We start from the raw sequence: 16,953 nt of genomic DNA on the forward strand, positions 1-16,953 counted from the left end.
CAGGCCCCGAGACCCCTTTCCTGAGACACGGATGGACTCTCCACCCGCCCACCTGGCCTCCACTTCCAGGGTTGCCCTGCAGCTGGGGGTCAGCCCCTGCGGAGCCCCCGATGTGGGGACACATGCGTTCATGCTCGAGATTCGAGCGACGAGGGAGCTGGAGGCGGAAGCAGGGGCTCCACCCCAGGGCGTGCTGAGGGGGCGCTCGGGAATCACCTGTGTAAACAGAGCCGGACGTGGGCCTGGCTCAGGACTGGCAGCTGTAATGCTGGCTGGGAACTGCCTGGCATAAAGGCCACTTGGGAAGAAGTAGCGCAACCCAAGACAGGACAAGCAGACATGAGCCCTCGGCACAGCAGCACACAGCAGGGACAGGCTCGCACTCCCGGGCAGGGCCCCGAGGGCTGCACCCCTGGCCCAGGGACCCTGAGGGCCCAGGCCCACCAGAGGGGAGCAGGCGGGCGGGGCATGGGGGCGGCGCGGGCCTGGCCGTGGCGGGGCACCAGGGAGGGCAGAACACAGGGAGGGCCCGGTCAGAACCCACACCCGGGGACACGCCGTCCGGTCTGCTCAGCTGGTCAGGGGGCACGGAGGAAGCGAGCCTGGCCACATGGCCACACACCCGAGGCAGCCCCTGCGGAAGCACCGCAGCCAAGCTGGAGACACGGACGGGCAGGTACTCACCACTGCGATCACAGGGATGAGCACGCCCAGGTTCCCCGCACTGCTGGAGGCCTGTGGGGGGACAGAGCCAGGTCACTGACCAGCACCACTTGTTTCATTAAACAGAAAGATAGAAGGGCCCCACACGCATCGTGAGAAATGAAACTCCTTCAAAACGAAATGATGAAAGACGTACAGGGAGACAGGTGAAGACGCTTAACCCGACAATCAAGAGGACACACTCAAAGCCACACGGGGGGGGACGTGTCCACCGTGGCGGCTCCGCACAAAGACCTCATACCGTCACAGGCGCGACGCCTGGAGAGCGCCTGGTCCCCCTGCAAGGTGCCCGCCTCAGACGCCGCCCCCCAGAGGGCGTGCGGCCACCTGCCACCCGCTTTGTTCCCACCACCTCTCTGTCCCACTCAGCCCAGAGGGTGGCCCCCACCAGCCCCCACTCCCACAGGGCCTGGCGGTGCCAACCTTGAGGGCGGGCCCCTTCTCGCTGGCCCGCTCACTGGCCCGCTTGCCCTCCAGCCCCAGCTGCACAAACAGCTCCAGCAGGTTCATGAGCAGCTCGTCCACGAGGTGCTCATCCTGGATGTTGGCCGCGATGTTGGCCAGGGCGTTGATCACCGCCAGTGAGCAGTGCCTGTGGGAGCCAAGGGACAGACGGATGGCAGGAGGTGAGCGAGCGCAGCCAGGCCAGCCCTGGGGTCCAGGGACCAGGCTCCCGAGGAGGCGGCAGCGAGCCCGCGGACGAGCAGCCCCAGAGCCAAGGGCTGTCGTAAGGACACACGCGGCGCCACGCACACACACGGCTGGTGAGCGAGCTGAGGTCACGGCCACCCAGCTGCCCGCTCCCCCGGGGGGCAGGAGGAGCAAGGAGGACCTCCGCCCCTCCCTGTGCCCTGCCTGGGCCTGGCCAAGCCGAAGGAGGTCCTGTAAACAGAGCAGGAGTGTCTGTCCTCGGGCGTCGCATCCGAGGCTGCGGTGCCCGCACTCAGGACCCCAAGGACGGCATGGGAGCCCTCGCCGGTGTGCCGCCCTGACCACAGACGGGCGTGAGAGCTCCCTGACGTGCAGGCTCGGGCTGGCCAGACTGCGGCGCCGCTGCCCAATGGGCAGGCTGACCACGGGCAGGCCAGGCAGGGTGCCATGCCTACCGGGCATCGGGCAGGCTGGGTGTGAGCAAGGAGGTGCTTGCTGACGGCAGCGAGGGGCAGGCCATCCCCCCCGGGACGCATGGATCTCTAGCACACGGTGCTTTTGTGAGAAGCAGCATTAATTTACGGGACAAGACCCCGAGTGGCCCACTTTCTAAGGATGGAAAGCGACAGGGAGGCAGGAAGGCTTACCTGTAGCCGTGGTCCTTGTAGTCCTTGGTGGCCGAGTACACGACCGAGCTGGCCTTCACGCTGATCTGCTGAAAGAGGTTCCACACCTCCTGGTAAATATATTGCTGGAAAAGAAGGAGGGACCTGTGACCACATCTTGCCAGGAGCGCCCTCCACGGACACCCAGAGGGAACACACCATGGGCCAGGGCCGTGGGGCCTGCAACTTCGCCAGGCCGCCCCCTGCAGCTTTACGCAAACCTCCACGCACACAGCTTCCACTTCCACTCCAGTCTAGTCACGTCAGCAAGAACTCAGTTCAAGCCGCTTTACCTGGCCATCTAGGAACCACTACTCTGAGCTCCCTTACTTGGGAAAAGCCTTGGCACCCGGTGTTCAGGAAGTTGGGAGCACGTGACCCTGGGAGAGCGAGTCTAGTCTGCACTCTCATGCTCCTGCGAGTCAGCGGAGCTTCCCGCGTGGGCCTGTGGCTCCCTTACGTTTCCGGTGATGACCAGGCAGCCCAGCTGGTCGATGATGAGCACGTCAAGCGGGGAGGGGGGCTGGCAGAATTTCTGCTGCAGGATCTGCAGAATGGGCTCCATGACCTTTGGGGTGTCCCTCAGGGCCACCGCGATGTGTCCCAAGGCTCGGATGGTGTGGTCAGGAATCAGGTGTGCATCCCTACAGAAGGAAGGACACGTGACCTGGGAACGGAGCTCCAACACAGGGTGGGAGATGGAGCTGGGGGCCTGGAGCCCAGGGTCGTCAGCCTCTCAGAGGAAGCGCACATCTGACAGTGACTGCCTGGGCCCTGCCAACGCCAGCACCAGGCAGGAAGACAGGGCTGTCTAGCCCAAACAGCGTCTGGGGGGACACTCCAAGGTGGGCCTCAGCAGACACGGTGGGACAGACCCAGCACCCGACTCCGTGCTGGACTAGAAAGAAGCAGAGGCGCATGAGCAGCAGCCAGCCCGAGCCTCGGGGTCCGCGTGCTCCAGGGACGGGGCGTACTTATCGCTCTCCTGGGAGATGTACAGCCGGTTGGAGAGGCTGGCCAGGAAGGCCTCCACGATCACTGGGTCCACGGTCAGGCCTGCCTTCAGGCACCTGAGCAGGGTGAGGCAGCACAAGAATCAGGTGAGTGCTTGCGTCTGGTTTGGGTTTAGATTTTCTGTCTCGGGTTTGTAGGGTTTAAAGAACAGCCCTGGATGCACTTCCCCCAGAAATCTGAATGAACACCGAGACACAATGAATTCAAACAACAGCTTAATGTCACACCACTGATAAACGTCTCAGTCGGAGATAATAACTTCACTGTTTTGCCCCAAACTGCTTCCTTCAGAATGCCATACTCATCCCAACTCCAATCAAACTCCCTGAGGACTTCCTGGGTCCACTGGCCTGCCAGCCAATGCAGGGGCTGCAGGTTCGATCCCTGGTCCGGGAAGATCCCACAGGCCGTGGGGCAAGTAAGCCCATGAACCCCAGCTACTGAAGCCGTGTTCCGCAGGAAGAGAAGCCACCGCAGTGAGGAGCCCGTGCACCCCAAAGACAGAGCAGCCTGCTCGCTGCCACCAGAGAGAGTGCAGCAACAAAGAACCAGCACAGCCAAAAACAAATAATAAATAAAGGTGAAAAAACAAACCTCCCTGCTTCTTTTTTTTTTTTTACCTCCCTGCTTCTTAACAAAAGTCACAGTAAGCAGGTGGTTGAGAGAATGTTACAGCTACATGTCGGGCTTTGAACTGCATGGAGAAATGCTGTTCTAGAAGGAACTCTCGCAGCCCCAGGAGCGTGGAGCCTTCAGGCATCTCTTGCTCCCCACGTCTGGGTCCCGGGCCATGGGGTGTGAGGTGAGTCTGACAGAGTGGCCAGGCTCTCCGCCGCCCACCTGCAGACATTGTCGATGGCAATGTCCCGAAGCTGCTCATACATGGACGGCTGGCTCTTCTTCCCCGATGCCACATTTAGGGTCGACTCGGCATGCTCATTGGTTACGCTGATTTTTATGTCATTGCCGGCAACTGAAATGGAAAATTCAAATGTGTGTCTGGTTGAGCCCGTCACGTTTCATGCTTTTGTCTGAAACTCAAAGCTGAAACTATATGTGGATTGCTTTTAATCATAAAAGTAGTCACTCTAAAAGATTTCTCCTAGCATTTCAGAACCCAGTGTCAGACAACAGAAAGGATGATGGGAATGTTTACAACGATGGACACTTAAAGTTACAAGGTGATGAATATGTACAACAGTCACATCTTAAGTAAGGAATGAGGCAGGGCCATGTGCCCTCTCGCGGCCAGGGATCACAGGCAAGAAGCCGGGAAGGTGGTGAGGGTGAGAGCAAGGCCCTCAGTCTCTGACTGAAGGGAGAGGACACGCCCACCGAGCGGCACTTAATTAACCTCACTCACTGCAGGTCAGATGTGGTCTGGGCCCACATTCTCAGGGCACTCACTCTGCAGGTTGCCTGGAGAGCAGGTGCCAGAGAGAGATGGTCTGAAGGGAGGGGCCTTGGAGGGCGGGGCCTGGAGGGACATGCATAGGAGGGCGGGGCCTGGGGGTGGGCAGGGCCTGAAGGGGGATGTCTGGGAGGGCGGGGCCTTGGGGGAGATGTCTGGGAGGGAGGGGCCTAGACAGAGATGCCTGGGGGGGAGGAGCCCTGGAGGGCGGGGCCTGGAGGGAGATGCCTGGGAGGGCGGGGCCTGGAGGGAGATTTCTGGTAGGGAGGAGCCTGCAGAGAAGCTGGGCACCTCCCCCCACCCAGGTGGGGCCCTTACCTGTGTGGTACTGGCTGTGGCACTTGTACAGCTTCACCAGCACGGGGGATGGGACCACCAGGAAGTCCCGCAGGGAGGGTGTCACCGAGTGCACCACCACCGGGAACCGCTCGCACAGGCGGCCCAGGCCCTGCAACGCACAGGGACTGTCAGGGGCCACAGGGGAGGCGCTCACCACCTCAGACACCACATGACCGGAGTCGTCCCACGTCCACGTGCCACCAGGCATAATGACAGGACAGGGTGGTGGGGACTCCACCCAAAGGTGAGATTCACTGGTAACCTGTCCTTCACCTCCAAAAGCTACTTAGAGGAGATGGGGCTCACTGGGAACGTTACTTTTACACAGGCAGATGGGAATCATGGGGACTGGGATGGGTCAGAGCCTCGACAGGGCAGGTTCACGTCTGCCGCCTTGGAAATGCCCAGCACAAGCTGGGAAGCCTCTGCAACGTGGGACCTGGCTGCGCCTGGACCCTGCTCACACAAAGCCTGCTAGCCGTTAGCAGCGGCCTTCCAGCAGTGACCCTGTCCGTGGCAGGCTCGAGCTCAAGTTCCCAGACACAGAAGCTCAGACCCGGCTGCTGTGCTGGCCTCGGTCTGCACACTGTGAGAAGGTCTTGCAGACGGGAGTCCACCCCTCCCCGGGGCCAGCGACGGACCTGCAGACAGCAGATGAGCAGTGGCAGGTGCGCGATGATGACCTTGCTGGACGTCTTGGACTGCAGCTTCTCAGATAGCTTGACGCACAGATTCTCTGCACCTGAGTTTATGACACAGGCGAGTGTGGACCCTCAGCAGATGCCACCGGCCACAGGAGCCTTCACCAAGGGCCGCACCCAGGCCGTGACAGAACCCGAACCCAGGACTCTGGGCGGCTCCACCTCAGGGTCTGGGCGGCTCCCTGCTCCTGTCCTGCCTCCGGGACCACTTCATCCCACGTGCCCACTCTGCCCCCTGACTCAGGCCCGGCCACACCTCCTGGGCCAGGCCCCGCCCAACTCAGGCCCCACCCTCCTGGGGTTAGACCCCACCCCCTGACTCAGGCCACGCCCCCTCCATCCTCGAGGAAGGGAGGCAGCGGTGGGGGAACCCACCCTGCTCGTCCTTCACTGCCCAGACCATGAGGTCCACGCAGGCGGCACTGGCCTGGCAGCGCAGCTTGAGGGGGCTCAGCTCGCTGTGGGCCCGGTCGGCATCGTGCAGGATCTTCTGGAGCTCCCCCTGGCTGCTGTTGAACTGCTCCAGCACGAAGTCGTGCACCTCCTTCACAAAGGAGGTGGGCAGGTCTGCGGGCGGAGGGTGCACACAGTCAGGCCCGCCCCTCAGACAGACACCTGGTTAAGAGCGCTGCTGCGGGCCCCGTGCTTCTAGGGAGGCCCAACGAGCGAACCTGAACGGGCACGCGCGCCCGCCTTGCACGCGGGCCACCCGACACTCAGGAAACAGTCACTCCCAGAGGAGAGCGCCATGCTGGGTCCCAAGCAGTCAACATAGGCGATGCTGAACACGCGGGACACAAACGGGCCCGCCATCTCCAGAACCGGCTCATTAACAGGAAGTACTTCAGTGATACAAGTTAGCTTATATGCAGAGTACATCATGAGAAACGCTGGGCTGGAGGAAGCACAAGCTGGAATCAAGATTGCCAGAAGAAATATCAATAACCTGAAATATGCAGATGACACCACCTTTATGGCAGAAAGAAAGTGAGAAAGAATTAAAGAGCCTCCTGATGAAAGTGAAAGAGGAGAGTGAAAAAGTTCGCCGAAAGCGCAACATTCAAAAGACTAAGATCACAGCATCCAGTCCCATCACTTCATGGCAAATAGACTGGGAAACAGTGGAAACAGTGGCTGACTTTATTTTGGGGGGCTCGAAAATCACTGCAGATGGTGACTGCAGCCATGAAATTCAAAGACGCTTACTCCTTGGAAGGAAAGTTATGACCAACCTAGACAGCACACTGAAAACCAGAGACATTACTTTGCCAAAAAAATCCATCTAGTCAAGGCTATGGTTTTTCCCGTGGTCATGTATGGATGTGAGAGTCAGACTATAAAGAAAGCTGAGCACCAAAGAATTGATGCTTTCGAACTGTGGTGTTAGAGAAGACTCTTGAGAGTCCCTCGGACTGCAAGGAGATCCAACCAGTCCATCCTAAAAGAGATAAGTCCTGGGTGTTCATTGGAAGGACTGATGTTGAAGCCGAAACTCCAATACTTTGGCCACCTGATGCTGGGAAAGATTGAGGGTGGGAGAAGGGGACGACAGAGGATGAAACGGTCGGATAGCATCAGTGACTCAATGGACATGGGTTTAGGTGAACTCTGGGAGCTGGTGATGGACAAGGAGGCCTGGAGTGCTGTGGTTCACGGGGTCACAAAGAGTTGGACACGACTGAGCAACTGAACTGAACTGAACTCCAGTGATACTTCCTGAAAAGGAGTCCTTTATCATATGTAGGAACGTCCCTGGTGGCTCAGACAGTAAAATGTCTGTCTACAATGCGGGAGACCCAGGTTTGAGCCCTGGGTTTGGAAGATCCCCTGGAGAAGGAAATGGCAATCCACTCCAGTACTATTGCCTGGAAAATCCCATGGACAGAGGAGCCTGGTAGGCTACGGTCTATGGGGTCGCAAAGAGTCGGACACGACTGAGCGACTTCACTTCCTTTTATCATATGTGGGAACCTGGACGCGGCTGAGGAAGGACCCTTGCACAGCAGGCACCTGGAGCCCGCGGCCTGACCCAGCGCACGTCCTCGGGGCCTGGACGGCAAGGAGGCCCCAGAGGCAGCACAGACACGAGCAGACGGGCCATGGCGGTCGGCAGCAGCCTGGCTGGGGAGGCCGCGGGCTCTGGGTCAGCCCAGCTGCCAGTGCCCGTTGCCCTCCACAGCCTAAGCCTTGCTGTGGCCCCGACGAGGCTCGGCTCCCAGGAGCGCTGGGGGTCAGATGGGGAAATGGCTAAGGAGAGCAGAGACGCCCGCTGGACACCACGCGGTCGTCAAGACTGTTGTCACGGAGCGCATTCAGCACTGAGAAGACCCGAGGAGGCCGTGTTTGAAGCAAGGCCGGCGAGGCCGTGCTCACAGCGGCCGCCCCGGGGCGGGGCGCGCGACACGGCCCTCACCTCTCATGTAGTACAGGGTGTCCCGCAGCATCCTGAGCACAGCCACGTACAGGGGGTCGCTGAAGGCGCCGTAGCAGAGGTCGGCACTGGGGCTGGCCTGCAGGCAGGGGCACGGGTGTGACCCACACAGCCTGTCGCTGGGGTCACCTTCTGCTCCCTCCTTCCCTGACGCCGCCCAGAGATGCAAGAGCGGACTGGCCCAGCGCTGCCAGAGCTCTTGGCAGTGGCACTTCCTGACTGTGCAAGCTCGCCGTGGTCCCGCCCAGGCTAAGATGGAGGGGGCCGGGCACACCACACGCTCACAAGCGAGGCCTGCAGTGCCTGCACCCGTGAGGGGTGTGCCCCAGTGTGGGCGGCGGCCCAGCAAGCACCTGGGCCAAGGACCACACGAGCAGTCGAGCCCAGGCCGGAACTCAGCTCCCACCCGACCGTCAGTCCCCCCGAGCCTGTCCCGCACCCGCGCGGCAGGCACACTGACCACCGCTCAGCAGTCAGGACAGGCACTGCCAGGGGACCTGGGCAGGAGGCCCTCAGAACACGCACCTCGATCACACCCGTGACCACTGCGTCCAGAGACTTGAGAACAGGCTCCTCCACGATCTTCTTCACCTGCAAGGGAAATGAGGCCTGGTGAGCCCCGGCAGACACAGTGGGAGATGGAGGGGCAGAGCCTGCCAACGACGAAACCATGTCACCACCTCCCGCTGAAAAACGGGGCAGAGACGTGAGGCCAGCAGCGCCCCCTCCCCCAACAAACGCCCTGAGCCCTGCCAGCACCGGGGCCTCTCCTGCCCTGAACGGGGCAGAGAGCAGACAGAGAAGGAGCCGGCTCCCTCAGAACCAGGGACGCGAGGCTTCCATGCCCAGAGGTGAAAGCGCCCAGGCTCCAGCCCAGACTGACCTTCGCCTAAAGCCCCCTCTCGTGTGGGGGCTCGTGGCCGTCTCCCCACATGGCTGCTGCAGGGGTGAGACGGGAACGTGGCACACGGACCCTGAGGACATGCGCCTGTGGCCCCTACAGCCTCCCTGGTGTCTGCCCGCAGGCTGCCCGCCCCTCGCTCCGCTCACCAGGTTTAAGAGTTCCCGGAGCATCTCGAGGGGAATGCTGAACTCTTTGTAGGTGACGCCGTTGAAGAGAGGAGAGACGGAGAAGCTGGAGCTGACAGCAGAGAAGTAGTAGTCGGATTCCGAGGTGCTCCCATTGGGTGAGTAAGAGGCTGACGGGGCAGAAGCAACAGTGGGTCTCGGAGCACGCGACCCGGACACGCTCGCAACACGCACCAAAGGCATCGGCTGTGCTTACGCTGACACTCCAATTCCACCCTTCCCTTAAGAAACACAGGCTGACACGATCCAGCGATCTCACTCCTGGGCGTATATCTGAATTATGAACTGAAATGATGCACGCGCCCCTGGGTCCACAGGAGCACTGTTCGCAACAGCTAGGACACAGAGCAACCTAAGTGTGCGACGGCACACAGAGAAGGATGTGCCGCAAGCGCTCAGGGGAGCGCTGCTCAGCCGCCCAAAGCACGGAATAGCGCCCCTCGCAGCGACGGGCGTGGGCCCAGGGATTCTCAGATGAAGTGAACTCACTCAAAGACGCTGCAGGACAGCACTCATACGCGGAAGTTTACAAAGGTGAAGATGCGGGAGCAGAGGGTGGCAGCTCCACGGGCCGCGTGCGGGGGCCCCGCGGCGCTGCGTGCTGCAGAGGCACTGAGGGGGCTCCGTGCTCCCGCATGCAGAGACCCCCAGCTCACAGCTCGACCAGGGCCGTGGCCTCAGCACGCTCACAGGTGGCAGACACCAGGTCCTCCCTTGAAGGACACCAGCTCACTGTGAAAACTAGTGCCAGCAACCTGTGACCAGAGGGCGCCCCCCAGACACGCGGCACAACGCGAGGGTGAAGCCCCGCGCGGCGGAGGCAGCGAGCGGGCAGACACGGAAACAGGAGGCGGGAGCTCCAGGCACCAAGGGGCTAGGATGCGACATGCATGCGGTGAGGTCACTGAACGCTCTTTAGCAGTAAGAGAAATGATCAGACGTGTGCTTTTAAGAAATACTCCTTAAAGATAACTTCTTGTGGTGCCTGGACTGTCAGTGAGCGGGGAGCGTGTGAGCAAGGGCGGGAGTGGCGGTCTCGCTCGGGCCTGGCGCCAGCCGCGATGCGGATGGCCCTGCACTCAGGCTCCCAGGCCGAGGGCCTCAGGGGTGTGTGACGTCGGGGGCGGGGGCGGGTAGGCTGTGGACGGGGCTCCCTCCAGCGGGATTACGCGTGGTGAGCCTGGCCTTCAGGTGTGCACACGCGTCCACACAGCGCAGAGGCAGTGCGCCCGCGCTGTCCACACTTCTCTGCGTTCAGTCACGCCTCTGCCTTTCTAAAGACGCTCCCCAGGCGTCTCAGATGCCCTTGAGAAAGGCTCTCGGGCGAGTGCCACCTGGCAGAGGAGCGCGGGGCTCCAGGGCGTGCGCCCCCGCGGCCCACCCGACCCTGTCTCAGGCCCCGGAGGCGACGCCGCAGGCTGCCTAACACAGGTCTGACGGTGCAGGTTGGCAGACGACCACATTCGGTAAATGCCCCGAGGGTCGTCTGTGGACAGCAAGCTCCACAGAAAGCGTCACTAGAGGTAAGCTCCCACTCAGTCTCCTTACTACGTGCCTTAATGCCACCCTGGTCCTTAACGCCGTTAAATGAAAAGAAACGAGAAGGACCAGCCGCTATCACCGCCACCTGAAAACCGGCACTTCCACAGGCTAACACACTGAACTCAGACGGCCGGCACCCGGGGTCCTGCGTGTCCCTTCCGACACCTGGCTCCAAGTCTGAAATACTTTCAGATTCAAGTGTAGGAAGTTTAATCGGGAACAGAAAACAGGTGCCCTGTCAGCCTGGCACTGAGCTGCATGCCACCCACACACCGCGGGGGGCCTGGACCCTGCCCTGGCTTGGCCAGTGCTCTGAACAAGGGCGAAGCCCACCTTCGAGGCAGTGAAAGGCAGATCCTCCAGGGGGGCTGGGAGGGGGTGCCCCACGCTCAGGGCTGACCTGAAACACAGACCAGAAAGGCAGTCAGACCTCGGGCAGACGAGCTTCCGACTGCCGCCTCGCTCATCCCCCTCCTCCCTGAAGGCCCCGCGGCTACGGCTCTCGGCTGCGATTCTGCGAGCGCTGGGTCTTGCCACATACTCTGTGCCAGCTGACTGAGCCAGGTTCCTGTTATTCCCTGGCTTTCTCCACGCGCCAGTCACACGTTTCCTAGGGGCGCCATCTCCTGCTCAGAACAGAGCTGTATACCCAACGGCTAGGAAACAAGAGCTTTGCGCCCGGAGATGACTCACATGTAGATCTCAGAAAGGATGTGGCAGCCTCGGCCCTCCAGAGAACTCCAGCGAGAGCCTCTGAGTCCCCTAAAACCACAGCAGGACCCTCGAAAGTCCCGGGCCCCGGCCGTCCGGGAGCACGGCCCACCTGCGCGACGCTGGATGCGCTGCTGGCCTTCCTCTTCAGGCTGCCCTCCTGGCACACAGTGAGCAGGCTGCTGGGGAGGATGGAGCGGAAGTCGTTGAAGGACCGTCTGCGCACACCTTCCAGCTCCTCGGGGACACGAGGGGAGTGCGCAGGAGCTCTGGGGAACAGCCTGGACAGGAGCGAGTCCTCCGAGCTGCTGTGCCGCCCAAAGGCGCGCACGATTCCCAGCAGGCACGGGACCGCGTGCTTGCAGAGGTACTCTGGAAGACAAGGGAGACCGTGGTGGCACCCCAGGGGACCCGGGCCCCCGCCTCACCACCCCTTGACCGCAAGTTCAGGGGCCCGAACAGCCTGGCAGCAGCGCCCAGCCCGGCGCTGACCTTTTCAACCCGCCCACAGCCGAGCGGCAGGCGTGGCCCACGGCAGGGTGTCTGAGCACCCTCAGCTCTCGTCAGCCCTCAGCCACGCCACCCACGGGCTTTCACCCAGGCCTGCGCCAGTGCAGCCAGTTCTGCTGGGAGCAGGTAGACAGCTTCCCACCACAGGGAAAAGGACCTCCAAATAGGCTACAGGGGAGGAAACTGAGCCCCCGGAGGCTGAGGGAGGGGCCCGGCACTCAGGCAGGACAGCTGTGCTCACGACCCGCCCCCAGCGCCCCCCAAGCAACCGAGGTCATGTCCACAGGCACATTGGTCTCAAAGAAGAGGAACTCTTAAGACTGGGAAATGCCAGGGGAAGGATAATCGCAACACCATTAAAGAAAGAAACATTACCTTTCTCTTGAATCTCCAGGGCCTGGCACATCCCCAGGAGCACGTGCAAGACCTGCAGCAGCGCCTCTAGGATCTGGAAGAGCCGAGGACACGGGGCACACAAGCTCACCCAGAGTCGGGGCAGCGCCACACAGCTAACTCGGGCCTAGAGGCAGCCTGGGGCGGCCTCGAGTCCCACCTCGCACACGACCGAGCCCCCCCCACCACAGTAGCTCTGCCGAGGCGGGCAGCGCCTCTGGGAACACGGCCCGCTTCTCGGCCAGTCCAGAGGCCCCGTGGCTCCCCTCACGGCTCAGCACCCTTGGTTCCTTCAGTCCATTCCTACGATTCACGGCCTTCTGGATGGCCAGCCTGACCTCACTGGAGTCCAGAGCATCGGCAATGGCCTCCCGCTGCCACGCCGGGGAGCCGGGACTGCCCCGGGTTATCGCCAGGCTCAGCCGGGCTCCGGATGTCTGGGGACGGGACGCTGGCTCTCCAGCCCCTTCATGCTGCTGGCCAGACAGGCTCACAGAGGTGAACTCTGTCAGCCTCTCCCATACCTGCTGCCCTAGGCTGTGTCCCTCCCCCGAGGGGTCAGTCTCTTCGGCCTGTCACGGAGCCCCACAAAAGTCCAGGCCGTAGGCTCAGCCCGTCGGGCGGGTCCTCAGTCCCCAGCTGGGCACTGCCTACATCGTGTGGCCCAGGTCTCCATCCCTGCTGGTCCTCAAGCCCTGCCCTCGGCCACACTGCTGACCCAGGGTGTCAGCAGCGGTCAGTCCAGGCTCTGAAACGAGCACCAGACGGAGCCCCTCATCTCCCTCACTACCCGTCGCTGCAGGGAATCCAGACAGAGGATGAAGCTGGTCTGAGGTGACTGGGTTGTAGCTCCCGTTTCGTCAAATGACACGGAAACCATGAGGATGCGAAAAGCAGTGCTTTGTCCATTTCACGTATTAAAGTTATATCACCATCTTCTGTGGTGGCTTCTCTATTTCAGTGGGTGTTACTGACAGAAGAGCCCTGTTAGCATGTTAAATAACAACACTGATGATACTCTATTTCATTACCCGTTCAGCCAATCCACCATAAAGAACCTCAACTAAGAAAGAACGGTGGAGACCAACGTAGCAGCAGAAATAGGGACAAACGAAGTCACAGTGCAATAGTACGGAAAGAGATTTTAAAAATTAAAAGACACAGAGACACAGGGACTGAAGAGCAGCAGCCAGCTGGGAACATGGCACACGCGAAACTGGTTCCCCCGGCAGGGACTGAGGCCAGCCGCCCGGGGAGACTGACTCTGCGACTAACAGATCTGGTTAAGACAAGCCTGTCACCGTCCTGTTCCTCTTTACAAGGAGAGAGTATGGAATACACTGAAGCAGCATTTCCACCAAAATAGACTAAAAGGAGAAAAACTGGGGCACTTAAAGGAACCAACGGCTCCCACTCCTACAAGGAAGTGCTTCTCTTGGATGAGCCCCTTTGGCCCCCAGCGTGGAGGCAGCGGGACACAGGACCTCTCACTGCACAGGGCAGCTGGGAGAGCAGGCCGAACCGGACCCGGGGGTCAGCAGGAACAGCCCTGCAAGCAGAACTTCATGTTTCTCAGCCGTGTTGTCAATCACATGCCGTAAGTCAGCATGAGCAGCCCAATGACCTCGCTTCCCGTCCCGTCATCACACAGGGCTCCGCGCACACGGAAGCACCAGGTCGCTGCGCACTCACCTCACCCCTCAGGGAAGGGTCCCTGTAAGCCACGTCAGACAGCAGAGTGACCAAGCAGAAGCTGAAGCTCTCGGCCACCGGGAGGGTACCTGCAGGCAGAGACAGGAGTTGGACCATCACCCTGCCCGGCTGCTCCCCTCACACGCTGTCAAGGACCCACTCCCTGCGGAGGCCGCTCTCAACGGGGTATGGGCCCAGCATGTTTCCTGAGAAACACCCCACCTTCCTCGTAACAAAATGATTCAGTTCAAGAAACTTAGATGCTTCCTGAGCCCATTTATAGTCTGAGATCACAGTGCCTTTTACCACAACAGCCTCCATGCTTTACTTCCAACCTACATGCGACTGGGAACTCAGTCTTCAGTGTGTGGGAGATATCTCATGGAGGCTGAATTTCAAACACCAATCACTATCACTTGAAACTGAGTTAACGTTTATTTCTCTCTTCTTCTGACGGATGGAGAAAGTCTAAGATGCTAAGAGGAGCTACCAGAGACACGCTCTGCAGGGAGCTTCTCAGGAGCAGGGCCTCAGGCCAGAAAGGGAGCTCTGCACCCAGAGGCTCGAAAGAGAAGCGGCGGTTCTGTCAAGGGCACTGAGGGAAGGCCAGGCCTGCCGCCGGGGAGGCCGGGTCCCTACTGAACACGTAACCCGTCCTGGACGCTGAGCACCGAGTCAAGGGCACACACACACACAGAGGGCAGCCACCCGCCACGTGTCTACTTCTCCACATGTGATCCAGAGACACAACTCTAGGTCCTTCTCAAGCATGAGTGTGGCCAGAACCCCCGGGGGGGCTTGTTGAAGCGGTCTGTCTGCTCCCTGGCCCGAGTCCTAACTCGGCAGCTCCAACGCAGGGCCTGAGACTCTGCCTTCTGAGAAGCCCCCGGAGCTGAAGCTGCTGCTCTGGATGCATCAGAGCTGAGCGACACTGCCAGAACAGAAACTGGGAGGCTGAGGTGTCACCCAGCAATCGGGTACTTATACAACTCCAACGATCTTTCAGTGATGCTCAAAACTTCGTGAGAGCGAGTCCATGTGTACAGAAGTGGTACTTGTTTTGAAATAAACTAGGATCAATGTTTTCTAGGACTCTGCTTCTCCCCAGATCAGACAGCAACGGTGCACACAGGTGTCTCGCTTTTTACAGTGCTCTATTTCACCTGTCGTCTTCCAGATTCCAGGGTATCTGCATAACCTAGAGTCTGTCAGCTTTATGCTGACACCAGCCACCAGCGATGGTGAAGATCCGAAGGGCAGGAGGAGCCCGGGCAGACACACACAGGTACAGCACGGGCTCCAGCAGATGAGCCCACCTAACAAATGCAGGCCATGCCACCGAGAGGGAGGACGGGGCCTTTTTGCAGGCATCAAGCCCCAGTGAGATCTGAAGGTGGGGGCCTCAGGCCTCAGAGACAGATTACAAGGAAACTTCAGTCTGAAGGGTCATGAACTCTGAAATGCTGGAGATCTTCCAAGCTGACTTTAGAGTCTTAGAAAATCTGTTCATAAGACCATGGGCGTTATAAGCATTTAGCACAATGCCTGGCATGTCGTGGGCCTGTGTAAATATTTCAGGAAGGACAGGAGGAAGGAGGCAAGCAGGGAGGAAGGGAGGGGAGGGCAGTGGAAGGAAGAGGGGAGGTTATCTCACTTTCTCTTTGTCTTTGAAGAAATTTCAAAATCAAATACCAGCTAGACAGAAACACATGAATTTAGTCCGTTTCTAATGATGGAAAAGTCAATGGAAATGCAGCAATATCGATGAAGCGATGAGACTACCGAGAGAGGACCCTGCGGCCCAGCCCTTTTTTCTGAGCAGCCGCCAGGCCTCTGGAAAACGGATCTGACTGCAGGGTGACAAACCAGCTCGGGGACAGCCGAGGACCCACTGCTGGATGGGGGACGTGACCAGAGGTTCCTGAGGGTCCCGTGGTCCCACTCAGCCCGCCCTGTGTGGGGCTCTGCGTGGGGCTGCAGGCGGGCCGCTGTCCCCCAGCGGGAGCAGAACTGGCTGCAGGCACCACGCTGCCGCGCCAGGGACTGCACCCTGGATCTCAGACAGGAGCACACGGACGCCTCCTGTACTCCGGGCAACGCTGAGCCAAGTTACCTCTGCCCTTCCGAGCTGTGCTCTCTTCTACCCAATACACTTTCGGAAGACCTTTAAGAAGTCGAAGAAGGTAAGGAACCACAGAGTCTTTGTGCTTGAAGAAAAAAACAAAGAAGATTACATTTAATTAAACACATGGCTTTTGAGTACAGACTGAGCCCAGATCCAAGCACGCCCACACCCTCTTCATCTCAGAGCAGGGCGTGTGCACGGCAGCCCACAGGCGGGCCGACGCCTGCCCCCTGCTGCCCTGGGTCCAGCTGGCTCTGGTGCCTGGCAGAAGGCTCGTGTGCACTCGCCTGGAGCGGCTCCCTGACGGGTGCTCAGAGCCCCCAGCCCCACAGCCAGGCCTCAGGACCAGACCCTCCGGGAGAGAGAGGCTTCCGGACGCGGGGCTGCCACAGCTGCTCTTGGCCTCCCTCCTCCCCTAAACGTGCTCCCGCACGCTTCCTTCTGCTCCTCTCCAACAGGGCATGAGACTTGACAGCCAGCAGTAGCCAGCGGAAAAATCACTTGCAGGGAGTCAGATCATAACCTCCCCCTACGGGCTCGCTCGGTGGTCTCCTGCTGAAGGACCAGACAAGCATAATTCCCAAGAAGGGGACACCATCAGACGTCCTGAGATGCTGAGAAAACGGTAGTTTCGAAAACATGCAAATTCTGCCACAGGTTTTTATTTTTTTATTTTTTAAATGTCAGATTATACTTTTAATGCTATGTCAGTCAAAACATACCTGTGAAGCAAAGCAGTCTACAGGCTACCACTTCGTGACCTTGGCCACCACTCATTGTCATCGTCTATTGCTTTTACTATCAAGTGTGAAACTTAAAAGTGGGTACCTCATTAAACTTGCCGGGGAACTGTGTATATTGGGTTAAGTATCTGGTGTTCCTTTGTGAGGTTTCTTTAAATGAACAACCAGAGGCGCCATTAGGTTATACCTCTTTTTCTTTGTAACAGGAAAAGC

The 16,953-nt window shown here is 59.8% G+C and overlaps 1 protein-coding gene across 1 annotated transcript in view; it reads right to left on the reverse strand.

Annotated features, from left to right (window-relative positions):
• Positions 1–16,953, reverse strand: part of PI4KA (phosphatidylinositol 4-kinase alpha) — a 59,715-nt gene that overhangs the window by 31,536 nt on the left and 11,226 nt on the right. Inside the window, exons 3-19 of the mRNA XM_070769981.1 lie at positions 15,986–16,079; positions 13,873–13,961; positions 12,163–12,235; positions 11,390–11,649; positions 10,900–10,966; positions 8,986–9,134; positions 8,461–8,526; positions 7,918–8,014; positions 5,880–6,071; positions 5,445–5,545; positions 4,783–4,912; positions 3,894–4,026; positions 3,014–3,109; positions 2,500–2,683; positions 2,022–2,125; positions 1,147–1,315; positions 685–735 (exon numbers count right to left, since the gene is read on the reverse strand). Of these exons, the coding sequence (XP_070626082.1) occupies positions 685–735; positions 1,147–1,315; positions 2,022–2,125; positions 2,500–2,683; positions 3,014–3,109; positions 3,894–4,026; positions 4,783–4,912; positions 5,445–5,545; positions 5,880–6,071; positions 7,918–8,014; positions 8,461–8,526; positions 8,986–9,134; positions 10,900–10,966; positions 11,390–11,649; positions 12,163–12,235; positions 13,873–13,961; positions 15,986–16,079 (2,055 nt within the window). The remainder of the gene's footprint in view (positions 1–684; positions 736–1,146; positions 1,316–2,021; positions 2,126–2,499; positions 2,684–3,013; positions 3,110–3,893; positions 4,027–4,782; positions 4,913–5,444; positions 5,546–5,879; positions 6,072–7,917; positions 8,015–8,460; positions 8,527–8,985; positions 9,135–10,899; positions 10,967–11,389; positions 11,650–12,162; positions 12,236–13,872; positions 13,962–15,985; positions 16,080–16,953) is intronic.

The sequence above is a fragment of the Bos indicus genome, chromosome 17 (assembly GCF_029378745.1).
Source record: "Bos indicus isolate NIAB-ARS_2022 breed Sahiwal x Tharparkar chromosome 17, NIAB-ARS_B.indTharparkar_mat_pri_1.0, whole genome shotgun sequence".
In the NCBI taxonomy this organism is placed as follows: domain Eukaryota; kingdom Metazoa; phylum Chordata; class Mammalia; order Artiodactyla; family Bovidae; genus Bos; species Bos indicus.